General features: G+C 35.8%; 1 protein-coding gene across 3 annotated transcripts in view; it reads right to left on the bottom strand.

The window, feature by feature from the left end:
• LOC136842856 (glucose dehydrogenase [FAD, quinone]-like) overlaps positions 1–21294 on the bottom strand; it is a 49924-nt gene that overhangs the window by 3719 nt on the left and 24911 nt on the right. The window contains exons 1-12 of one of the 3 annotated variants that reach the window (XM_067110729.1): positions 20259–20389; positions 13980–14222; positions 12743–12945; positions 11931–12120; positions 7908–8042; positions 5662–5783; positions 4891–4947; positions 4555–4668; positions 4241–4397; positions 3598–3755; positions 3251–3428; positions 501–574 (exon numbers count right to left, since the gene is read on the bottom strand). In XM_067110729.1, coding sequence (XP_066966830.1) covers positions 501–574; positions 3251–3428; positions 3598–3755; positions 4241–4397; positions 4555–4668; positions 4891–4947; positions 5662–5783; positions 7908–8042; positions 11931–12120; positions 12743–12945; positions 13980–14112 — 1521 coding nt within the window. In that variant the 5' untranslated portion in view covers positions 14113–14222; positions 20259–20389. Of the gene's footprint in view, positions 1–500; positions 575–3250; positions 3429–3597; positions 3756–4240; positions 4398–4554; positions 4669–4890; positions 4948–5661; positions 5784–7907; positions 8043–11930; positions 12121–12742; positions 12946–13979; positions 14223–20258; positions 20390–21294 lie in introns of those variants that run through there. The other 2 variants (XM_067110731.1, XM_067110730.1) reach the window with 2 other exon arrangements.

Genomic DNA, 21294 nt, shown 5'->3' with positions numbered 1-21294 from the left:
TATTTGGGAAGATCTCTCAGTAGTGCATTACACACAAAAACTGAATACTGTACACAAAAGACTATGTTCATACAAATTACTTGTACTGAGCTATTTTATTTATGTCTAAACTCCCTGTTTAACATGCACAGTTCTGAATAGCCGTTTCTGCCAATGCTGCAATCATTTGTCAATAATGATGGGCTGTTTGACCTAATACTGAGTAATGGTTACACTGAATTTCAGAACTTAATTTTTTTTATTTCTGTCCATCCTCTGGCTCACTAATGCAATGCTTGAAAATTGAATGTTTACTCATACTCACTAAGATTTCTAATACTTTCAATAACAAAATGTTAGAGATTAAAATGAATAAACCCAACTGTTAAATTTACAACCATTCTCATTATGAAGGCACAAGTCATCAAATCTGCAGACCTATGTTTTATGCCCACTTCTGTTTTAAAGGTACCTTTCATAAGTGTAATCTTCAAAACAATTAAAAAGGTCAAAGACATTACCTGATCATGAAACCTGGCTCCATAGTCAACTCTCAAACCTGGTGCATTACCGATTTTCCTGGCAAATTTAATACCTGTAAAAATTAAAAAATTATTTAGCTTTAAACATTACAAAAATTCTTATACACAAAAATCAAACCATTTTTAAAACAAAATCAGTCAGATGTTTTAAACCTGAAATTAAACTGGGTATATGTTTAATTACCTCAGCTAATTCTGTGATATACCTTTGAGCACATGAACATCAAATTCTTGAATATCAAGTCATGTGACTATTACATATGTCAAAATGACTTGGTGGAAGTTTAAGGAATACTGTACCTACTATAGTACTGTGAATGAAAAGGATTACTGACAACAGAGCTAAATCAGAAATTATGCTCATGGAATATTCACACATTTTTCTAACGGATCTTGCTAAAAAAGGATTTTTGACGAAAGAAAAATCTATTTTGGATCGGGTCCTGTGTCAGCCGATGAAAAGTCCATTCAGCACTTATTTCTAGGTAATTTTGCTAGATACCAGCTAAATGAAATGCTGGAGTTACTACCCCAGAAGCTCCATCAGATGGAGTCGTGTATGGAAAAGGGTGAACTACAAAAACACGGAACCTTATCCTATAGAGATCAAGGTCAAAGTTGAGGTGCCGTTACAAACCCATGCACCAAAAGCACACAAAACACGCTAGCCGCATTCCATGAAAGCATCACCCCACCAGAATGATGTTTACTATGGGAGGACATGACACATGATGGAATGACACGGTCCCTCTCTCCAGAAATAGATTTTTCCTTCGTCAAAATCCCTTTTCTGGATCGGGTCCCGTGTCAGCCGATGAAAAAAATTAACAGAGAAATAAACATTATTCTTGAACAGATAAAAATTTAAGGGGACAGAAGAAGGTCCAAAAGAAATTATTTAATCACTAGTAACAATAACAATAATGTACAAAAGAAACTGATGTTAACTTAAAATTAACATGACAATGTGAAAAATATACATAAACAAAATAACTATACAATATTGAAAACCTTGTAACTTAAATGTGTCATTTAGACAAATACATGGATAACACAGCCAGGTGAGAAGTCAAGGCAAGCCTGACTGAAATGACCGTGAGGATAACTGAGGCAGTGGAGGAGGAAATGACTAGGAATCAGAAAGGGAACCAGAGGAGGGACAACGTTCCCTGCCGCGACTGCTGAGAATTTAAGAGCTTCTAAGGATTTCAAATAGTGACGTTTGAAAACCAAGGGTGACTTCCAACCGGTGTACCTGGTAAGATCCGTGAAATTCATGTAATGAAAGTAATTAATGGAGGTGGCCACAGCTCTAATATCAAGAACTTTGGGACTGAGTCAGGGTTAGCCTGCTTGATAAAGTAAAGGATCTGTTGTCTAATAGCAGACATCATTACCTCCTTCCCTGATAAAAGAGGCCCAGAAGAGATGTGAGAGGACCTGTCTAAATAAGCCCTCAAAGTATGAACAGCGGTCCACGTTTTTTCGTTGTGCTTTTAATCTTGTGCCTTTTTGTATCATTATGGCTTCCTCACAAGGTCTTTCGTCACCTAAGTTGAGTACCAGTATTTCGTTTTTAGTTGAGGCGATTGAGGCTCCTTATTTCCCTTTAGTTTAATAATTAAAGGATTTATAACGCCCGTCTCGAGGCCTCACGTGACCTCCATGCATGGTTCGTGATCTTGGGTCGCCCCGTTTTTCGATCTTTCTCACGGTTCCTCTTCGTGTTTAGGAGCATTTTCCTTTTCATGAGGTCTAATTAGTGATTTTGATTGATTAACGTTTGTTTCCCTTTGCTTCGAGTTGAAGGCGTCGGGCTTCCCCTCGAGCCTATTCAGCCTTTTATCAATTCATTAACATGCCTTATTTTTGCCCTTCTCTTCTCTTATGGGAATTTTATTTACGTAAGTACTTTTAAGTTTTTTTGTTTTCTCTTTAACCCAGTGTTCGGATGCATTTGATATTTGATGATTATCATGGATATTTCTTTTGTTACGAGGCGGCCATTTCCCTTCACGTCCACATCGTGTTGGGTATGGTCCTCCTCTTGTTTTGTTTTGTATGATTAACATAACATTCCTCCACGAATTTTAGCACATGGAAGGGGAAGCACAACTATTAAGGTATCAAGAAAACCATTAATTCACACAGTCTATGTGAACCCGTTACAAGAAATGAACATAGACCTGAATAGACTGCAAGGCAACTGTTAGCGTGAACAGAGCGAAAAACAAAAACGAAGGTAAAAAGTATAACTTACTGCAAATAGGTAATAAGAGTATTTTCTGAAATTCCACGATTATAGTTCAAAATTCATGTATAAACATGAAAGGTACGTTTTGGCTTAAACCCTTAACAAGGGCAATTACACTACTAGACACATTAGTAAAATTATCGAGAAGTAAAAATTAAATCTCCCATGAGGGCTATGCAGAGGGAAATATTGGTCTCTACAAACTGAAGGACTGGAGAAAAGGACAAGACATGCATGGATACAAATTCCATCAAAATGAAAAGATTTTACAAAAACCAAAGGACAACCAGGGAGTGCTCGCAGAAAAGTTGCTAACCGATGCAAAAATGATCATAAAGCAAAAGTGGGACTTTTCTTCTTTCAGCTGTTCATGCAACTGGGTCTGTTTCACACGTAGGAAAAAACTGGTTTCAAATTCCAAAGATTGTCTTTCTTTTTCCACAACTAAGTAAACACAGTAGTAAGTTACTCCTACCTCTAATAAAAGTTCTAACATCATCAGGATGACTGAAGTAGTTGGGATCAATATTAGGGGGAACCTTAGGATTGCTTGATGCCAAAGTAATTGATCCTCTGCTTTTTGCTCGCGTTAACATTGGACCAATACAAAATCCTTCTTTACCTTTTAGAGGCCCAAAATATTCGTTAAAAAGCTGTGAATGAATAAATACAATTAGTACAAGGCATCAGAAATTGCAATTTGATTAAGAAATGTCCCACTATAATATATACATCATGATACATTAATGAAGTCACTATGTAAACTAGTTTTGTATGCAAATGTATAATTATATGTACAAAAATCATAATAGTAATTCATACCTCTCTCCTGAATCCAATCAGATCAGAAATAAAAATACCAAAATCGATGCCTGGGGTACCAGATATTAGTAAATATTGAAGGTCTGGCCAATGGGGATCACCTTCTTCAGCTAAACTCCAAGCATTCCCTTCAACGCCAAAAGGAGTTGTGAGGGGACCTGTATTGGAATCATAGTAATGTACATTTACCCATAAAAAATTTGTCATTATTCAGCATTAGTAAATTGTAAATGCTTTTTGTTCTTTAAATTTCAAAGGCCACCCCTATCCTATGGGAGTTTAGATTTTCAACTTGGTGGTTAGGTTAAAACTTTTCAACAATGATTTGCAACTGAAACAGTTTTATACACCAAAGTAGCAAACAAGAGGAATAGCAAAGGAGTGAAAATGAAGACTTTTGTCAGCTCAGAAAAAGATCTTGTGGAAGTTTAATAAAATATTTCCAAGATAAAATTCAAATGCACTGCACCAAAACAATTTATCTTAATTATGGGCAAAAATGTCTTAAATATTTTTTATTTAATTTTCTCTACGACTAGATCCTGTCCTTTTTCTCGATTTTTAATTGCTCTTCTTAGTAATAAAAGTACAAGTTCAGTAACTAGTTACCTCTTCCACATAAAACAAAAAGTACATACTGTACCTTGCTTGTCCTGAACATACTGCAAAACATTTCCTGGATTAATAAGGTTAAAGAAGTTGGAAGAAGCTGACTTGCTGGTGGTCCAAGTGAGTCCATAGATTGATGGATGGTCCTGGAAGTTTTGGCCAACTCCTGGAAGATCTACAAGAACTGGGATCTGAAATAAATTCAAAATGAAAGCATGTGTTGACTCATTTTCCTACAATCCAGTTGACATTTGTACCAAACAAAGAAATTCATAATATGCACAAACATATGATGTTGCACTTGTGGTTACCACAGCATATCCTAAGATGGAGAAAGCTTTAACAAACCCCGTGTTCTTGAAGGTGACGTGCTGGTCCCACACCTGATAGCATCAGTATATGAGGAGATGAAACAGCCCCCGCTGATAAAATTACTTCTCGACGGGCAAGGACAGTGCGAAGCTGTTGGATATTTTATTTACTCTATATATGGTTTTGCAAATTCAATTCGTTTTACACAGTGAACAAAGTTTACGTTGCACTGATATAAATGCATTTATCTCAATGCCCCAGAAAGTCAAGAATACAGCGTACAGTTACCAAAACAATTTAATGATTTTAAATGAGATATCAGTGGGGCAAAACTTCTTGTGGCCAAAGTTAAATACAATGAACCTCACTTACCTTTCCATTTTGCTCAAAGCGGACCCCAATTGCTCTCCTCCTATTGTCAAACAGGACCTATGAATATTAGATACACTGAAACTGATTGACATTTAAGTAAATATACATCACAAGAGAATTATCTCAAGTTTTACCTTCAAAGTTTGTGATAGTGTTTAATTGGAGCTGGCAGTAAACATCTGCAACTAATACTTTTGAAGCTAATCATGATTGACGGAATGGAGAAACATCTCTGAAATGTTGAAAGATCTATAATTTCAACCTTTTTTTTTATTCCATTCAAGGAATGTATTTTTTTCTATACTGTACTACAATACAGTACATTGGCCAAATAAGGTCGAAACTTCAAGATATTCACTGTGGCAGAGAAAGCAATTCAGCAAATTAGAAAAACATACCAAAAATTAATAAATGATCTCCTTACCCTCTTGTCATCAGTAGGTAACTAAGGGTTACAAGGATTGCAAGGTTATAACTGTAACCTTCCTATTTATTCCCATTTACAGTATTGTTTTTATTTTCATGTATCAAAACATAATACAGCAATGAACACTATTATTTTTTGGTCCCTATAAGGGGAACAAGAATAAATGAACGCTGAATATACCAGTATTACCCTTATATCCTAACATATGGTATAATGGAACACAGCACATACACTCTCAATTGTGTTCAACTTTCATTAAGTGGTTATTATCCAACTGGTATTTCATTTAGTTGAAACACTATGGCTCTAAGAACTTCACAACTTAAAATACTGTGCTAACTTACCTGTGTGACATAGGCATTGAAAGCTACATCTAAGTTTGGCCTACTGGCTGCAGGTCTAATATACGAAACTGCTGTGGATCCTCGTATCCCGTCTCTGTGTGTGATGTCTGCTACTGAGAAACCTGCATGGAACAACTGTACTGTACTGTTAAATATAGCCAAGAGTTTGGATACTTCGGACTAAGAAATCTGAACAGTTATTAGGCCAATAAGCAGACATAGAATATAGGGAAAATTTGAACTACCAGTATTGTACTGTACAGTATGGGGGTACACTACATCCAGATTCTGCCATTCAAAGACCTCAGAATTTACTTTTTAGTTTTCTATAAAAGAAAACTATTGTGATGGCTATTTGACTACCCTCTCTCAGATCTTAGAAACTACTGAGGCTAGAGGGCTGCAAATTGTTATGTTGATCACCCAGCCCCCAAATCATCAAACATACCAAATTGTACAGTAGTTTTTATTTTATCTAAGGTTAAAGTTAGCCATGATCGTGAGTCTGGTGCCACTATAGGTGCCAACAACACAGGCCACCACCTGGCCATGGCTGAAAGTTTCCTGGGGCATGGGTGAGAGTTTCACGGGCTGTGGCTGAGAATTTCATATAGCATTACTATACACTGCACAGAAAACTTGACTGCGCTGAAGAAAATTCGGTGCATTTTTTACTTAGTTTCTTGTGACACCAAGTGCATGACAAGTTAATAATCCCCATTATTGAAATTATCAGTATAACTGACTACAGTATTCAGTTATGTGTTAGTGCAATAAAAAGATGAATAAGGACTAAAATAATGATTAAAGATTAAGTGCATCCTGGATAGAAACAAACATTTCATACATAAAATTATTACTGAAGAAGACTATTTGATAACGGCTCAAGTTGTACTTCTATGCTTTGAAAAGTGTTCAACTGATATCAACATACAGCAGTAGTCAAATACTGTATAAAATGACAATCTTTTTCTCTAATTTCTAAACCAACATCATATTTCAAAATTCATGGCATAATAAACAGTGGGAATAACCAGGTAATCAGTATCATATGACTAAGTTGCACTTTCATTTCCATCACCTACTTTAGTTTTGGCACATAAAACTAACAGTTCCAGGCCATAAAAATTACCAGCGAGTATACCTGACATTTTCTGTGATGGCTGATTTTTTTTTCCCATTCAACATTATCATAATAAAAGAGACAGAGAAAATCAGTAGTTTTGCCACAACATACATGGTTTCCTCGGTACAATTTGTTTTGGCTACTCAGTTTTAATTTGGTTAATGAATTTGGCTACTGGTCAATGCCACTATCTCTTCTATAAACTGTAGATAAAGAGACAAGTCTTCCATGAGATGAAGTGTCATGTAAACAGCACATTCATGTAACTGAATGGGAATACTAAGTGTCCCTATGAGCAAGGCAAGTATCATTATACAGTACTATTGGTATTTCAGAAGAGAAAGTAAAAATATCACATGCTAAACAGGTACAATGTCTTGGAATCTGAGGATTTGTGAATACTGAGCACTACTCAAGGGAAGGCTTGGGCTGTGGGGTTAGTCTCCCTGAGGATGTCGTGCACTTAGAACCTCACAAGTTCAAGCGAAGTTGTAATGCATTATTGTACTACCCTAAAAGAACTCACTTTATACTTTATTAACATTTTTGCCTATTTATATATTTTACATTTTTTTTCATTTTCTAAAAACTGATCTCATTTTTCTTTATTTCCTATTACCATTATGAAGAGCTGCTGAATCAGGAATGGGAAGGTACACTTCATGTCTTGATAGCCCATTTGAGTTGAAAGGTAAATATTTATTCCTTAATGCCACAAGTTACCTCCAATGCTCTAAATGATTTTCTTGTTTACAAAGCTGCCCTAAATAATCCTAATTTAGGCAGGGCACCAGGTAATAATACTAAATTAAATCCCATACTAATGACAATGAACATGAAAAAATTGTTTTCATTGTCAAAATGTCCATATAACACTTTAATTTATTTAAATATTCATGTAGTTCCAGCAATTTCAGTAAACCTTTTCTAATGACACTTTTTATTTTTCTGTATTTCCTATTAAATTATCTTCTGTTACTTCTCTCAAATGAAGACCATATTCGTTGGAAGCTTGAATTTCAAGTGGCACCTGTGGGCTTGTTCAGTAACAACAACAACAATAATAATAATAATAATAATAATAATAATAATAATAATAATAATAATAATAAGCCCTTACCTATCTGGTCTGGTCCATTTGGATCAATTGTTCTGTAACCCAGCTGTTCACCAGCCTTCAGGAACCCATTTAGCAGAGGGGCCCACCATCGCTTGTCATCCACAACCAGAGGTCCTCCTTTTCCATGGTAGTCCCCTGAAAAAAAAAAAAAATATATATATATACATACATACATACATATATATATATATATATATATATATATATATATATATATATATATATATATATATACATATATATACACATATATATATATATATATATATATATATATATATATATATATATATATATATATATATATATACATACACATATATATATACACACACATATATATACATATATATATATACATATATATATATACATATATATATATACACATATATATACATATATATATATATATACATATATATATATATACATATATATATATATACATATATATATACACATATATATACATATACATATATACATATACATATATATATATATATATATATATATATATATATATATATATATATATATATATATATATATATACATATATATATATACATATATATATATATATATATATATATATATATACATATATATATATATATACATATATATATATACATATATATATACATATATATATACATATATATATACATATATATATATATATATATATATATACATATATATATATATATATATATATATATATATATATATATATATATATATATATATATAAATATATATATATATATATATATATATATATATATATATATATATATATATATATATATATATATATATATATATATATATATATATTAAACCCAAATTACTGATTTGTCACATCATTAAGCCATTAACATATCCTGTGGAAAGGACACAGTATTCTGATACAATTAACTCAAATTCACATGAAACTTTCCTCTAATATGTCTTGGCAAGTGATTAGTAAATGCTGGGTAGTGTTGCATTAATGAGATCAAACAGATTTGCCCTAAGTTAGGTTGATACACCTTAGATACGGTTAGCTTATGATGGGCACTGTATCATGATGCAGTACTGACACTTTTCTGGTAAGGTTACAGGGGTCTAGGGGAAGGTGATGTTCCTATTGGGATAGGACCTAGCATCCTGGATCACGTTAGGTTATGTCAAGATGTATGGTTTTATTGGCTTCTATTACTTTTTTCTTCTGGTAATGACACTGAAGCATACTGCTGCATATATTTTCCCAACTGCTTTTACTTCTGACCTTGTTACCATTGCTATTGGCACTACTCATTTGTTTTAGTTTTTCCTAGTCAAAAACCTCCTCACAAGTCTTCCCCGTTATTTTCAAAAGGTATTCATTGAAAAACACATATATGATGGGTTGGCCCACTATATTTAAAAATGAGAAGAACCTCATACAGAAACCATGCCCATAGGGTTAGGTTAGGTGGGTCGGGTGGGGGGAGGCAGGGTGGTTGTGAGGGGAGTTCACTAGGTTCCCGCCTTCCAAGTAGCAAGCAGCGTCCTTAGGTGTGTAAGGTTAGTCTAAGATATAGCCTTTCTTTTTCCACATGTTATTTTACCCTAACCAGAAACTGTAGTTACCAACTAGGAGAACTCTTTACCATTACATATTGCCCAGGGGGGTGGGTTGTAATTGGTTTACCCTAACTGAGCATTTACGGCAGAAATACATTTTACCAGATTTAGGGAGAATGTTATTGTAAATATTTATCAGGGTATAAAAAAGGAAGACAAGTAGCAGTTTCACAACTGGCTGTAAATTATGCAAACTTGTTGAATACCTCTCAGCCATTAAACGTCTGTGTTAACAATAAATAGTCATTTTCTTGTCAAGGCCACCCAGTCCATACACGTTAATGAAGTCCATTCCTTGTCAAAGTCACAGCAGGCCTAATTAGGACAGGTTAGGAACACCATGCACCCTAAGTTGGTTAGGTTTGGTCTGGCCTGTCAAAATCAGTCAGATGACAATCGGTCATCACATAAAGAAGCAAAGGATTCCGATAAAATTTCATTATAGGTGACAATCGCCATTGTGCCACATAAAGGCACACAGCCTTGCCTAATAAATAAATTATTCAAACCACATCAACAACATCCTTCAACATTACAAAATACCAAATACTCTACCTGGGCTTGAAATAGTATTAAATTAAACAAATAAGAGAATGCACAAAGATTATGCATGGGAAGATTGTTCCCGGACACAAAGGAAGCCGACTGAACAAATGTTTACAAAATTTCAAGGATAACCAAGTGATAGTCTGAAGTAAAAAGGTAAATAAATTGAAAGGTCTTTTATTTCCGTGAGTCTGCACAATTTCGCAGGACATACCGACTGTATTTTTAATAAAAATTTTACCTTTGTATTTTGCGCTTTCGGTGTAAGATGTTTTATGAAGGAATTTATTAGGTTCAACGAACCAGGCACCGTCACACTCAATACATCATGGTTTCAACTTTCAACGTCAGAAATTTCGTATAACAGACGCTGGGATAATAGTTCTATGTAATTGGGAAGTATATGTAATTTATGGTTTATCTGGTAGTTGGACATGCCATATCATTACTGCTCCATATGAGTAACTGAACAAACATTTATGTCAAGTCTGCAAACATGATTAATTATAACGATTGTAGGCTAACGTATTTCCTAGAGTAGCTGAACAAACATTTATATCAAGTCTGTAAACATAATTAATTATAACGATTGTAGGCTAACGTATTTCCTAGATGGCATATATATATATATATATATATATATATATATATATATATATATATATATATATATATATATATATATAACATTGGACATTTTCCTATAATTTGATGAGGAAATGGTTCCAGAGATAAATTAACACACCTTTTGACTTAAGTTTTCCTCACGCTTTAGGGATAAGTTCTGATCAGTACCAGCCTTGAGTCCAAATGTAGAACTCCCCCCGCAATCCCCCAATATACAACGTGCCCCATGATAGGATTCGAACCCGAACACGAAAGGTTTGGGTGCGGTACCCTCAACCTCTCGAACTACGGGAGTTGTGGTACCTTCATTTGCGTTGACTGTTGAATTCAACGCTCATGGTATGAGCATATCTAAAAACCGTGAGGAACTAGAGTGGCTACGGAGTACGGGGGTCACTGTGGTTACCAAAAATGCACCTGCATCTAGTAAAAAAAATAGTGACGGCAGATTTAAAACAGATGTAAAAGTAAATGTATACTAGTCTCCGTGAAGCTTCGAACTTGAATCAGAGTTTCAACTCACTAGCTTCTGCGAGTGTGTTCTATGTGCGTAAGGTTTATCGTCTGAACAACAACAACAACAATAATAATAATAATAATAATAATAATAATAATAATAATACTTTCGCTCTAGAGGTCTTAGCATGGACTGAGGAAAGTGTGTCACAGCACAGTAATGTGTCATGAAAAAGTAACTGCACCAATGTAACAAATCACTACATACTGTACGTATGGTACTTCATGTACACACAAACACACACAATCCAAAAGTAACGAGGAAAGTTAATATTTAAAAAAGAAACACACCGTGTTGCAAACTTAATTGTTATCGCATGTCGTTGCAAGATCAAGCGAGCGTCCAGTCCTTAACCAACGGAAAATATATTGCGGATGGACGAATTTCACTGCAGCAAAAGAAAAAAAAACACTGGAAAGCATCAATTTCCGTACGAACATGACCGTAAAAACGTAAGTATAAAAAGATGCCATCTTTTCGTATACAAGTCTTGATAAAAACAAGACCGGTTGGTTGTGGGTATCTCAAAAAAAGTTAGAGGATTTGTTTTTTGCTTGTTTTTAAATAATTTTTTTTACTGAATCGAAAGTAAAAGCGTAGAGGTCTACCGACCACCCAGTTCACTGATTCCCCACTCCATACGCACTCTCTCTAGCACTCTCTCTCTCTCCCTGGAGGCAACAAAAACAGGAACTTATGAAATGTCAACTCACTGGTGGCTTTATTTCTGGTCCCCCGGTAATCCTCAGCCTTTTTGAAGTACTTCAGGGCGACGTCATAACCCCATCCGGGATTGCCCAGCGCCTCCCAGTTGTCGTAATCCCTCCTGTTACCTCGGACGTACATCATGAAATTGATCGTCGTGCATCCGCCAAGCACGCGCCCGAGAGGATACGGCGCTGCCTGGTTTAAAAGAAAAAAAAAAAAAGTTAAAAAAGAAGAAATATGTCTAACAACGATTACAGCACTCAAATGCGAACGTTGTTAAGCTAAAATAAATTAAAAGCAGAGCGCGAATTCTGCATATGCAGTTTTAAAGGTTGTGCTTGAGACAGTCTTTAGACCTAGGTACTAAGAATGGATGATAACAGACAAAGTTTCGTCATTTCGTTCATTAACTGAAGAGACAACACCATTCTGATGAATATTTGAGTGTTCTATAGGAATATAATGTAGGAAGCCTGCTAGCAACTTAATTAATTCTTCTTATTAAATACTTATTGAAATCTAGTTTCCCACAAATACCAGTGATTTTGAATGTTTCCACTTGAACTGTAAATGACATTGGAAAGATCAAAGGGCCACCAAGCAACTTCAAATAAAAGGAACAAAAAGAAATATGTAAAACCTTAATGATGAATCTATGTGAAACAGTTACTTTATCTTTCGTAAAATATATCTCTGAGAATTATTTGTAAAATTTATCTGTAACATCTGGGTTCAATACGGACAATTGGCTGCCGCCCCTGTCGGCCTACACAGGAATAAAAAAAAAAAAAGGTAAAAATTGTTCCCCTGATCTTACATTGTTCTTGAATCCCTTCAAGGAATATTTCTGTTGCGTGGTCAAGCGATTCCAGTCAGCGTCCCCTCCGATTAAGGCAAGGTTTAGGGCAGGGACGTAGCTCTCGAAAGGCGGCGCCCCTCCGGCCTCCAGCAAGAGAATTTTCCATCCGGGCACTTCCGACAGACGAGACGCCAAGACTCCGCCGGCCGCTCCTGACCCGACTGCAATATTCGATGGAAATAATATTAGACTTCTTTCGTCATTTATTCTATAGTTTAAGAATAGATTTATGAATGTAAGTCTAGTAAACCTATCTTCGAGTTAATGATTTTCGTAAGTCGCATGCGTTAGAATTTTACAGAACAAAAACAAGTCCATATTGCTCCCTGGTAGAAGTGATTGCTTGGGAGTCATAACCTCTATAAGGTAGAATCACTCTTACAACGAAGAGATGGTTCTAATCGATAAAATATCATTATCTATTACTTCAAGTAACCTTGGTGACCGGTGTAATGAGCCAAGCGAGCACCAATGCGCCACAGTTCCGGTTTTGTCATTAAATCAGGTTCCACTTCTGACTTGTTTATTACATTGACAAGGACCTTTGTCACTCACTATCTGAACTTTCCTTGGTATCTCACTTAATTCTTACGTCTCATACCACAATGCGGAAACATTTTCCTTCTTTTTTTCTTTTTACATGCATAGATCTAGCAGCCCTGTGCCCTTATTCACCCCAGGCCCGAAAATGGGGATGGAGGTTCTGAATCATCCGCAGAAGCATGGAGAGAAGAGATAGTCTGACACAAGGTTACACATGGACCTCGGTTTGATGCAGGCAGTTGTTAACCTTACCTTACGTACGCCACTAACGATAGGGAAAGAAGCAGAAGTTGCTCCGTCAAGCGGTTAGACAAACAACTCCAATTAAGCTTACAGAAGGAAATGAAGCCTTGAGCAGAACGTCAATAAATAAATGTAGGTCTAGGTCTAGTCCTAGGGGTATATATGTGAAAAGCAAAAAGTTGTCTAATAATAATAATAATAATAATAATGAAATAAAGAGACTATTTAGTAAAGCATTAACCTTCGCACCTATTATTCACCAATAGGTCTAGGCCTAGTGGTGAATATGTTAAAAGCGAACAGTTGTCTAATAATAATAATAATAATAATAATAATAATAATAATAATAATAATAATAATAACAGCAACAACATAAGGAGTCTATTCAGTAAAGCTCCAACCTCCTCACCTATTATGAAATCGTACTGGGGAGCCAACTTGTTCGAAGCGTCGTAGTCATGCGAACCGGTGTCGTGCAAGATGGCGGCCAAGAGGATCCTCAGCAGGTAGATAGGGATCATTCGGAGGATGCTGAAAGTCATTGTCCTGTTTCCGTTCGATGCGATCTGTTGCACTCCAACTTCTTTTGTTTTTATTTTAATCGGTGTTTTTCTCCCTTCTCATTCACGGGGGGTGACATCCGCTTCTTTCCCTGGAGCAAATGGAGAAGTAAACGGTAAGACAACAGAGATGTTAGACTAGTAAAAAATGCGCCAGAGTTTCTTCGGCGCAATCGAGTTTTCCGTACACCAGCTAGTGTCTAATCAAGGCCACCGAAAATAGACCACTCTCTCGGTGGTTTCGGTGTAATGCTGTATGAGCCGCGGGCCATGAAACTTTAACCACGTCCCGGTGGTGGCCTATCCCATGTCTTTGCCAGAAGCATGATTATGGCTAACTTTAACCTTAAATGAAATAAAAATTACTGAGGCTAGAGGGATGGAATTTGGTATGTTTGATGATTGGAGGGTGGATGATCATTATACCAATTTGCAGCCCTCCAGCCTCAGTAGTTTTTAAGATCTGAGGATGGACAGAAAAAGTGCTAACAGACAAAGCTGGCACAATAATTTTCGTTTACAGAACACTAAAACAACGGGTTATTATTCTTAGCAAGGTGGAGAAAGAGATGAAAGTACCATCACGTGTATTTTTTTTCTTTTTTTGTAGCTTGTTGCTTTTTTCGACGGTTGAAAGTGAAAGCTATATCTGGCCCTCCCACTGCACAAAAAAAAAAAAAAACGAAATATTCAGCAACAGAAAAAAGTCATATTGATAAATATGACCCAATACAATAATGCAAAAACAATTTAATGAAAAAGATTTAATTTGGGAACAAATTACGAATGTCATTGTAGACAAAAACGGTGGGTATTTCTGAAGAGAACTTCTCCCGATTCTGACACATTCTATTGCAAATATTGAAAAGAAAATCTCTGATGCTAATAGGTATTAATTGATGCTTAAACAAAAAATTGCTGCTTATCAAATACACAATTTGCTGACACAGCAACACGTAAGGCAGATCAGTTCCTGGATTGGTGAACGTCCAAGACATACCCTCGGACATCCACTGGGTATGACCTGGGGCAAAAGACACCGTGCCCTCATTTTGACCATTGTTTAACTTACTGACAGGTCTCATTAACTGTTAGTTACAGCTTATGGTTCTCTGTAAACTGCAACTGAACCTACAGTGTTCATCTGTTTCAATACGTGCATAGTGAGAGAGAGAGAGAGAGAGAGAGAGAGAGAGAGAGAGAGAGAGAGAGAGAGAGAGAGAGAGAGAGAGAGAGTTAACGCGTGTTTGATAAAAGACATCTTTATACAAAAGAATTGTCGTCCATTATTTTACCTGCAATTGTCAACTGCATTAATTTTCACATATCAGAGATGACTGTTTAATACCCAAAAGAAGATTCACCGACCATGAATCCTATTTAAATGACAATTAACAAGTTAAATGGCACAAGGAGAATGGCACCTGTAAAGAATTGCTCATCGCGAGATGTGTGAGTTGCGCGCACGCGCGTGAATGTTCGAGATTGCACGTATAATGTCTATTCAACATTCTCTCGCAGAAGTGTCTTTACAAAAACGATTTTCAAGCTTCTCAATAAAATTAACTTTATCATTTTTGTTCAAGTAGGTGGGGCGGATAAGTTGTTCAAAATATGACACCACAAATCGCAAACACAAATATCAGATTTTTATTCAAATTCTCTCGCAAAAGTTTCTTTACAAAAACGATTTTTCAGCTTCTCATAAAATTAATTTCATCATTTTTCTTCAAGTAGGTGGGACGGACAAGTTGTTCAATATATGACTCCACAACTCGCAAACAAAAACATCAGATTTTTATCATTATCCAATTTTTTTTCCGTTCCGCTCTGGGACGCAAGTAATGATAGCTAGCTGCGTCTTTCGCCAGCGTTGAAATCTCTTGCAACAGCGCATTACGCGATGGACAACAATCGATTTATGTTGTCACAGCTCGGTTGAATTTCAATCCACGCTGGTATTTCTACAGTGATTTGAATTTCAACTCACTCTGGTATTTCTATTGCGATTTCGGAATTCTTCTTAAAAATAGTAAAAAAAAAAATTATTAACTCAAACTCAAAAACAAAAGAAGGTTGGGTTCACAGTGGGGAGACCACAGTGGGGATACCACAGTGGTGGTCCTGGGGCCCCATGGTGGTATTTCTTCAGCAATCTCGGAATTCTTTAAAAATAGCATAAAAAATAGCAAAAGACGGTTAGGTACACGGTGGGGTGACCCAAGGGTTGGGGGAGCGACGCTCCCTGAGAATTGAGTCCATTTAATCAGATAAATAAAAATCAATAAAAATAAAAACTATATGGAAAAGCACGCAGTCCATTTGATCTGATAAATAAAAAGATAAATTAAAAGTAAAAAAATAAATAAAAATAAAAACTATATGGAAAAGCACGCAGTCCATTTGATCTGATAAATAAAAAGATAAATTAAAAGTAAAAAAATAAATAAAAATAAAAACTATATGGAAAAGCACGCAGTCCATTTGATCTGATAAATAAAAAGATAAATTAAAAGTAAAAAATAAATAAAAATAAAAACTAAAAAGAAAAACACACAGTCCATCTGATCAGATAAAAAAAAGTTAATAAAAATGAATAAAAACTGTAAATAAAAACAAAATCCATCTGATCAGATAAATAAAATAAATAATAAAAATAAAAACTATATATAAAGAAAAACACACAGTCCATTTGGTCAGATAAATAAAAAAAAAAGTTACGAAGAAAAACACACAGTCCAATTGGTCAGATAAAAAATAAATAAAAAAATAAAAAATACAAAAATAACTATAAATAACACAAAATCCATCTGATCAGATAAAAAAAACAATAGAATAGAAAATAAATAAAAATAAAAACTATAAAGAAAAACGCAACATTCATCCGATGGCATAAAACTCGCGCAAAGCAACAGGAACATCAATGTATCACAGAGTCCTTCCAACAAAGGACTTCAATTTAGCCGACCTTGTAAATGAAGCATATAAATTTTTAATCTTAAAAAGCATGACTTTGTCTCTCTCTCTCTCTCTCTGTAGCGTCTTTTGTTGTATCTGGGTGGGGGAAGGGAAAGGGTGGGGGGGGAGGGAAAGGAATGACAAAAGACAGGACTGACTGACGCATCGTCGAAAAATGAACTTCAGAAATGTCAGATCAGTGTCCAGTTTCGCTGAAATAGCGGAGAGCGGTTATCTCATTATTATTACTTTTTTATTTTTATGATGACATGACTGATGATGAATGACGATGATGATGATGATGATTATTATATTATTATTATTGTTGTTGTTTTTTATGATGATGATGATGATTATTAACATTGTTGTTGTTTGTATGATGATGATAATAATATTATTATTATTATTATTATTATTGCTACCGTATAAAGAAGAGAAGGACACAAAGAAAAAAGACAAAGGAAATGAAAGCCAACTGAAACAACGTTGAGTCCGGTTAGTACTTGGACGGGTGATCAATAAGGAATGCCACATTTCTCTAGCAAATAAGCCACTGTAACATCCGTAGGGGAGGGTGTGGGGGGTGGCAACCTCATCCCCCAAATGCATGCTTTGAGAGAGAGAGAGAGAGAGAGAGAGAGAGAGAGAGAGAGAGAGAGAGAGAGAGAGAGAGAGAGAGAGAGAGAGAGAGAGAGAGAACGGGCACTTTTTCACAGAGAGAGAGAGAGAGAGAGAGAGAGAGAGAGAGATCATTGTAAATTTTTAAAAATGCTTGCTCAGAGAGAGAGAGAGAGAGAGAGAGAGAGAGAGAGAGAGAGAGAGAGAGAGAGAGAGAGAGAGAGAGAGATCATTGTAAATTTCATAAAAATGCTTGCTCAGAGAGAGAGAGAGAGAGAGAGAGAGAGAGAGAGAGAGAGAGAGAGAGAGAGAGAGAGAACGGGCACATTGTAAATTTCAGAAAATGCTTGAGAGAGAGAGAGAGAGAGAGAGAGAGAGAGAGAGAGAGAGAGAGAGAGAGATCATTGTAAATTTCATAAAAATGCTTGCTCAGAGAGAGAGAGAGAGAGAGAGAGAGAGACTTTTTCAGAGAGAGAGAGAGAGAGAGAGAGAGAGAGAGAGAGAGAGAGAGAGATCAATGTAAATTTCATAAAAATGCTTGCTCTGAGAGAGAGAGAGAGAGAGAGAGAGAGAGAGAGAGAGAGAGAGAGAGAACGGACACTTTTTCAGAGAGAGAGAAGAGAATGGGCACTCTCTCTCTCTCACACACACACACACACACACAGAAATCACTGTAAATTTCATAAAAATGCTTGCTGAGAGAGAGAGAGAGAACAGACACTTTTCAGAGAGAGAGAGAGAGAGAGAGAGAGAGAGAGAGAGAGAGAGAGAGAGAGAGAGAGAGAGGCGGGGTGGGGATCACTGTAAATTTCATAAAGACCTGATAAGCTCTAGTGAATGAAATGAATGTATGACAAGAGCTTGAATGAAAAAAAAAAAGTCACAATTATCTTTACCGGTTGTGCAAGAAAATATATGAAAAATGAAATAGGAAACACTTTTACCTGGAATTCACTTAATGCAATCCTAAAAGTGTACAATGCAATCCAGTTACTTTCTTGCATTGTATCAGTCTATACTAAGTGCAAAAATAATGAGCTATTCTGACACTTCGGACGCTACTTCATTAGCATACAGAGAGAGAGAGTTGACGTCAGAGAGAGAGAGAGAGAGAGAGAGAGAGGTTGACGTCATGGTCGCTTAGGTCTAAAGAAATTCATAATTCGTGATACGCGATATAATATGAATTATGTGAACTCAAATGTAAAAAAATGACTGATAATTGATACGACGCAATAACTCAAAGCAACGTATTGAGAAAAAAAAAAAAGATAACTGTCAATAAGAAAATGATCTTAAGTTCATTCTGAAAGGATAGATTTGGCGGGAAAGATCGACTGAGCCAATTATGCTTTGCATTCGAATATAAAACCCGCCATTTTAACATCTGTTTGTTCGCTTTCACAGCAACGAAAGTTGAAAGGTGAAAGCTTCTCGTACTGTTGATAATATTTATAAACAGTATTCATTTGCATACTTATATATGTCTGGCATCTTTTTATTCGTCAGCCGAAGCATGAGTCTAAATTCAGTGTATCAATTAGGACTGCTTTAAATATAGGGATATGCAAATGAATAAAACGTTACGAAAAACAAACGAATTAAGAGACTCATTACCGGAAATGCAAACACCACACTTTTGTACTTAAGTAGGAACAAAAAAATGCAGGAAGAACAAAAGTAGGGGTCATTATCATAAAAAAATCGGCCTTGAAAGGCCATAGTTAAGGAAGCGTCTTTCCGTTCGAGTAAGTGAAGTTTACCGGTGCTAAGACTACTCCCTTCTATATCCCTTCCCCCCCGCTCCCCCAACACCCTTCCCACACGTACACACACACACACCCCACCAAGGGGAATGTATGAGCTCGTAATTAAGATAATCAGGGGAGAAATATCTGTATGGTTAAAACAAAAGAAGCCATAATATAAAGGAGGAAGTAGGTAATTTATATAAAAAAAAAAAAACAAACGCACAAAGAAAATAAATTACCTACCCTGAAGATACGTGGCTTGTTTTAATTATCCTTATTCCATTAGAGAGAGAGAGAGAGAGAGAGAGAGAGAGAGAGAGAGAGAGAGAGAGAGAGAGAGAATTTCTTAGCCTTTTAACGTAATCACCGGAGCAGTTAGTACCAGCCGCAAAATTGGTATTTTGAAACAAGTTCGAACACTTGACTGACTTTCGGCCTAGAAACAAAAGTCAGGTACGACCTTCAGTCGAGTTCCGAGGCCTTCGATCAACGGCATTCACTGCTTCTGGAAAATGTCCTAACGAAGTTGCACAGGAAAATCTGGAATGTTTTCATTAAGTCTCAACTAATAATATCAAGCAGACACATTATTATTCTGACAAGCGCACATACGTGTATGCATACTCTCTCTCTCTCTCTATATATATATATATACATAGAGCTATGGTAAGGCATTCTGTTTTCTATTCATTTAGTAAGAAGCCGGCGTTTCGTATCGCTTGATACATTTTCCATGTTGAAATAGCGATTAAAATAAGCAGTATTTGAGCATAAAAGATAATATATAGACACATTACATACCTATTTACACCATATTAGCAGATATAAAACAGAACAAGGGGATAAAACACAAGCAAAGGCAATAAGCACAACGCACCCAACAAGAATGATAGCGTAAGGCAGACTAACGAGAAATGTACAACAGGCGGGGGGGATAGAGGGGTTGGGGGGAAGCACAGGCACAGAGGCTAAAAACAAGGGGAAACTATGCAATGAACACTTGGGTTGACGCTGACTGGTGATTGAGGGTATGGACAGTCAATTTGACCATTATAGATTCAAGGGTGGTCAGTTCCTCCACACTTCGTGTTCTTCCCACAGTAGTAAAGACCTTGGCGTCTATATGTGGAAGAGGATTATATATATATATATATATATATATATATATATATATATATATATATATATAATATATATATATATATCCGGGTAATAATAATATTAGGATTCTTCCATTCTTTCACTTAACTTTAACACGGAATCACTTGGGCAATTTAACCCTATTATTGACTGAAAAATATACTCCGGCGTTACTCAAATGTTTATAACGATTAATTTAGTCCAGTTAAAATATATTCTGACCGAAACTACCTAGCACCAGGAAGTCTAGAAATTATGATTTATTTTCTGGACATTGGGAAGATAGGCCTAATACTGAACGAGCATTCTTGAGATAGTTCGTTTTCCGCGTTCCGGTGTGAACGTACGCCTATCAAATCTAACGAAAAAGGAACATGAACGAGAAATGAATGTTCTCTGAGAAAAGAACGGCCAAGAACGTTTATAAGAAAGAATGGTCTATCGTCAGCTGTAAATCCTCCAAACAGCTGAGGAAGGAAACTGCCTTTTAAAAAACGATGTGGTTCTCTTGAGGCAAGAAGGTGACAGCATTATTATATCACTCTTGCGCAAGGTGATGCTCACTTTCTCGTCCCAGTTACGTCCTTTTGGAGATGAACGCTAATGAGACATTATGTCAAGGGACGGCGTTGATTCTTTTTTGTTTTTTTAAATAAATACCGTGATAAAGCACTGCTAAACGCGTGTATGGAAGACA

Source organism: Macrobrachium rosenbergii, chromosome 10 (assembly GCF_040412425.1).
Source record: "Macrobrachium rosenbergii isolate ZJJX-2024 chromosome 10, ASM4041242v1, whole genome shotgun sequence".
NCBI classification, from domain to species: Eukaryota; Metazoa; Arthropoda; class Malacostraca; order Decapoda; family Palaemonidae; genus Macrobrachium; species Macrobrachium rosenbergii.
Note: the sequence above shows the minus strand (reverse complement) of the source record. Positions and strands in the feature narration are given on the sequence as shown.